At 36.9% G+C, this 6,000-nt stretch overlaps 1 protein-coding gene across 1 annotated transcript in view; it reads left to right on the forward strand.

Moving 5' to 3' along the window:
* The window catches only part of LOC107983170 (complement receptor type 1), a 116,142-nt gene extending 110,564 nt beyond the window's left edge, over positions 1-5,578 (forward strand). The window contains exon 35 of the mRNA XM_062979778.1: positions 4,673-5,578. Within this exon, the coding sequence (XP_062835848.1) occupies positions 4,673-4,751 (79 nt within the window). The 3' untranslated portion in view covers positions 4,752-5,578. The remainder of the gene's footprint in view (positions 1-4,672) is intronic.
* Positions 5,579-6,000: the final 422 nt, after the last annotated feature.

Below are 6,000 nucleotides of genomic sequence, written 5' to 3' on the forward strand. Positions count from 1 at the left end.
CCCAAGATATACTGGCTTTGCTTCCTTGTATCTTTTCTATGGCTATGTGAACATGTCTATGCTTCTGGGTTTCTCTCTTCTGTTCTTTAACCAGTTGACACTCTGTAAATCAGAGGTAAGTATATGAGGTCAGAATGGAGGACTATAATTGCTTTGGTCATGCAAAGACCTTTATTGGCACTAAAATATTCAACCTGTCAGTAAATGAACTACAGTTAAGATGAGCCGGCCGTGTTGATAGCAATGTTATTTAGAATTATTAGAACAAAAGTTTGGGAAGAGCCCCCAAAAGATCTCTCTAAAAGGGGGGAATGGGCACCAAAATGGCAAAGTTGCAGACATGAGAGGGGTCAGGATAATAATAACAACAACAACTTTATTTATATACTGCCCTATCTTCTCAAGGGACTTTGGGCAGTTTCCAATATAACAGAAACATACAACAAGTTAAAACCATACAGCAATTAGGACATTATACTACATGAACAGGATCTTTGCATCACTCCTACACTGATAGAATCTCAGCTGATACTAACAAAAAAAACTTTTCTGGGTGATAATTATCAGTTGCTGTATGAAAGGTTTCTTCCTTTTTAGAGAGTACCTACACTGTAGAATTAATGCAGTTTGACACCACTTTAATTGCTGTGGCTCAGTGCTGTGGAATCCTGGGAGCTGAAGTTTACAGTCTTTCACATTTTCTGCCAATGAGGGCTAGTCCCAAACTACAATCCGCAGCATTAAGGCACGGTAGTTAAAGTAGTGTCAAACTGCTTTAATTCCACAATGCAGATATGTAGAAAAGGAATCAGAAATAAGCTCCCTCCGCTCCCTCCCTCCTATCCTTCCGTAGGAAGGTTAAAACTTGGTTATGGGGCCAGACTTTTGAATAATAATTGGCAGCATTAATTATTATCATGTACGCTGGAACTCAATCGACAGACCCAGTTTTTTGAACTGAACACACCTACCTGTATGTTATAATGTGTTTTATGAATACTGATGTAAGTTAATAATAATTTTTAACTGATTTATATTACACTGTATAATTTTTATATATGCGTTTTATTGTAAGCCGCCCTGAGTCCCCTGTTGGGTGAGAAGGGCAGGATATAAATATTGTAATAAATAAATAAATAAATAAATAAATAAATAAGCTTCCCAGTACCATACTGCCCTAATTTAAATCTGTAGTTTAGTCATTCCTGAGCTCCTGTAGTTAATTCTTCTCATTATAGAATAGAATAGAAGATGTTTATCTTAAAACAATGTGACTAGATGTGTAAATGGCGTATATGTGCATTGTGTGGAAAGAAGTGACAGGGGTCACGTTTTCTTCCCCTCATAATACTGCAATTCTTGATCTTCTGAAATTCCATGGTGAGAGATTCAATTGTAAATAATTAATTCTGTACAGGATTAACTGTGAAATATGGTACTTCTAAAGAGGTTCATGTCTTCACAGTGGCTGGCTTTACAGGGGGGTTAGACATATTCTTGGGACGATATAGCTGTGAATGGCCATTAGTCATCAGCGTTTTGATACAATATTGGCAACAGGAGATTGGAGGAGGTCATTGCTTCTTTTAGATTCTCCCAGGACAGACTAAGCTCTTGACTTTCACCTCTACTCAGACAAGGAGGTGGTTCCTTTTTTGATAAGAGTTAAAATATAGTACTCACATTGACTCATGGATAAGTGGAGTCAGGGTTTTTGGCTTAATTTTTTGACTCAAATTTCTAGACATACATGAGTATATAGGGCAATGGTTCTCGACCTGTGGGCCCCCATGTGTTTTGGTCTACAACTTCCAGGAATTCCAACCAGCTGATCAACTGTTAGGATTTCTGGGAGTTGAAGGCCAAAACATCTGGGGACCCACAGGTTGAGAACCATTGATATGGGGTATTTCACTCCTGGGGTGCTGTGATAGAGAAGGCCTTCTTTATGGTGTATTGCTGCTAATGGGAGGACACCATGGGTAGATTCTCAGGAAGACATTGCTCTTCTTAATTCATAGCCTATATCTATAACTTTCTAAATAGATTAAAATAGAATCATTCTGATTTTTTTTCTTCCCAAACTAACTTTTTAAGTTTGTGCTGCTTTTTTTTTCTTTGTATGCAAAACTGAACATGTTTCCATTCTACGGATTGTTTTCATTATTATGTGCTACAGAAAGATCTACAGAACTCATTGAAGTATTCCAAAATTAATTCAATGATAATTTTATATGGTTCACTAGTCACACAGAATTGAAACAGCAATATCATGGAACTGCTTTGTGATTTCTTATTTCTATTTCACTATGCATGAGTATCCATACTTGTAGCCCATTTAGCTTTGGTTACTTCATCTTACCAGTTTGAAAATCTTCATAAGTAGTTCAGTTCCATCTCATTTGAAATGTCTTTCAGACAAGACAACTGTCTTTATGTATTATATATTCTTCTTGCCTCTACATCCTCAGAATAGCATGTTTGTGTTTATCGGTTCTCTTTTAGCATGCACTTTATGCTCATGGAAACCTGTGTTTGAGTTGAACCTTTTTTGTACCTGTTTTAAATTTTATAAGCCACCTTAAGTCTCAGGGTTAGGGAAACTGAGTTAGTTGTGGTGATGCCTTCAGTACTTGAGGTTCAAGATGAAACCAAGAACAAATGTTTTGTCTTATGAATATTGTTCACAGGCAACCTTTGTTGGAGAGACAAACTTGAGGTTAGAGCAAGAAAACAAACATAATGAAGATTCTTTAAAAAAAAATGATCCATAGTGTTTGGGTTCAACCTTTTCTAAGTTATGGTAGTAGGGATCTTAAAGTCAGCGTACATCTTCCATGTTTTCTGGGTTGATACATTTACCACGAGGACCATTTGCTTGTGTAATTCAGAGCATGTAGTCTGAGTTTAATTCCCTGTGATTGTATCCAGCCAAACTTATTGTTATGGCCAGAAAGTTCAAGTTTACAATTAAAATTGAGCTAGTGTACAGGTTTAGTTTGGATAAGAGCCAGTTCTACTTTGGAATTTATTACTAGTAAGTCGGCAGAAGATTGCAGCATTAAATCCTCTGCAGGATTGCAGAGGATTTATTACTAGTAAGTCGGCAGAGGATTGCAGCAACTGAAGTATATTCTTATTTGGAAAATAAAGAAATACTGCTATTTTTCATTGCTAGGAAATATGCCACCTTGAAAAGAAACATTTCAGTGGAAGAGTTCACACCATCAAAGCAGTATTGTCCAAATAACTTTTTGTCGATCCTGTATTCCTAATACTTATGATGATTACATTTCTTGAGAACACAGCTTTCCATTTTCATTGAATTTGTTCTTTCTTCCTGCTGCTCAGCTGTTGTGTTTCAAATGAGCACAAGTCAAAAAGATCCTAGAGTGAGAAGTATTGATTTGCCCATGATCATGACTGAGGAATTCAATTAACCGAGGGATGTTTTATTCCAGTTCTTTAGCCACTGGATCATGTTAGCTATTAAATAATGAAGTCTCTAATAATAATGAAGCCATAGATGTGGGCGAAACGTCAGGAGAGAATACTTCTAGAACATGGCCATACAGCCCGGAATACATACAACAACCCTGTGATCCCGGCCATGAAAGCCTTCGACAACACAACGAAGTCTCTCCTGCAAATTTAGTAGTCAGTTATCATAATCCTAATTCAGAAGTTTGATCTCATGGTGACTTTGAACTAAGTAAATTAATATTTGCTTGTATAAGGCATGGTGCCAGCTTTTCACAGATTCCCCCCTACTTCTTTTACAATAGTAGGATATTTTTCCAACTCCTATAAGGAGGTAGGAAGGAGTAGTATACATTGTTTGACCTGCCTTCTACGAATGGCAGTCTTCTCCTCTTAGCACAGTGGTTCTCAATCTGTAGGTCCACTGGTGTTTTGGCCTACAACTCCCAAAAATCCCAGCCAGTTTACCAGCTGTTAGTATTTCTGGAAGTTGAAGGACAAAACATCTGGGGACCCACAGGGTGAGAACCACTGTCTTAACACAAAGCTGCCATTGAAGAGTAATGTCACTTCTGGGATCAAGACCCTGGATGTATGTTAAGCTTAGGGAATGTGGTGTCAGAATTGTCCACATGGGTGGCTGAGAATATTGACACTTTTGCTCTCTGATGTTTCAGTGTACACAAACTTTGTTTAATGCACAAAATTACTTAAAGTATTGTGTATAAAATTGCCTTTAACTACGAATATAAGGTATATATGAAACATCAGTGAGTTTCACGTTTAGACTTGAGTCCCATCTCCAAAATATATTATATATGTATATGCAAATGCAGATATTCTAAAATCTGAAACCCAAAACACTTCTGACCCCAAGCATTTCAAAGATTTCTGGACTAATATATTCATTCGCCTTTGCTTCTATCCTGCAATTACTAACAGTCATTGGTTACTTCTGATTCAGTGGATTGTGCATAGTAATTGGATTTTCCTGTCAGAATCAGCAGCCTTTGCCTTTCTTTTTAGTGTGACTGGTGTCCTTACATTTCTTTCAAAATATTGGTGTGTTATTTAATGGAAATCATGTGTGCTTCATCTTCTTTCTGACAGGGAGAACCAAACACAAATAGCTTTGAAATTCCTTTAAGTGAACTGTGTTTATATTAAATTAAAATGTGTGCCTTTTTCACAGGAGGGTCTCTCATCCTGGTATACCTGACCCAGAAAAAGATATGGCAATGCAGGAAAAAGGAGGTCCATCAAGACTCTGATTTGCTTGCACTGACTTTCTGCAGTGAACTCAAGTAGCCTTTTGGCTACATATTACTTCCCAGTTTTCATGACAATTGGAAATGGGAACAGAGTGAAGAAATACAGCCATATTTTTTCATTACAGAAATTGACTGTCCATATTGGGGCATCTGGAACAGGAAGAAATTTTGCACATCAGAAAACACCTGTTCGTTTGCACTCGTTCCTTCTGTTTAGCACTTTTGTTCTTGCCGAAAGTTTCCTTGATGCCTGAAGAGGATCACTGGGTTGGAGTGGGACATCTCTCTACCCAGAAAGTGACACTTTTGTTTATCTTTATAAGTATATGGCCATTTTGTGATATGAGCTAGGACACACTGAAGATTATTTAATAAGCTATGTGTTTCTTTCCTCAGGGTTTGTCCCCAATTTATGTCTTGAAGGGATGGAAACATAGCTGTTAAAGTCCATTGTACTTGTGACCTCCTCAGGATTTCTTATATTGTAAAAACATCCAAATATAACACGTGCCTAATCTATTTTTCTGTGTTTGTGTGTATTTTAATAAGCAACAACAATATTTATACTTAACCAAAAAATCAAGATTACTTCTAGGACACAAATAATTCAGTGAAAATGATTTAAGAAATCATGCCACTGCAATCGGTGTGTCTAAAAAGCACTGTTCTTTTTACAATATGGACGGCAAGCTTGTCATACAAGAAAGCTTTTGTGTGTTTTTAAGAAATTGTGTGTTTGTAAACTGCCTATGGGGTTGTATATATCCTTATTTTGTTAATTGAACAAAACATGAAATCGACCAATATTAAACCTATGTTAAATTAAAGACTGCAAGTGTCACGTGGTTTTTCTGCTGAAGTTGCCTGATTAACATTATGCATCAATGTACGAAGCCGTAAAAATAGATCTTCATCAGCAAACAGTTGGTGTAGCTTTTTCTTTGCATTCAGGACATTTCAGGCAACCATTGCTCTTAAGCAAAAACCCTGAGACAGTGGGGTGCGCAGAACCCTGCTAGGTAACTTTTATTCTATTCATTGTCCTAATTGCCAAAATTATTTCTATATGGACAATATGAAGAAAATACTGTTTGAGAATAGCAGGAGCTTTCTGAGACAAAATAGGAAGAAGGGAGAAATAATGGAAATGAGTTCTCTGATGTCTTTGTACCTGAAGTGGAAATTTACATGCACATATGTTTTAACTCTGGGTCTTAATTCTATTCATTCAGGGGAACAGATATGCCAA

The sequence above is a fragment of the Anolis carolinensis genome, chromosome 4 (assembly GCF_035594765.1).
Source record: "Anolis carolinensis isolate JA03-04 chromosome 4, rAnoCar3.1.pri, whole genome shotgun sequence".
Lineage (NCBI taxonomy): Eukaryota > Metazoa > Chordata > Lepidosauria > Squamata > Dactyloidae > Anolis > Anolis carolinensis.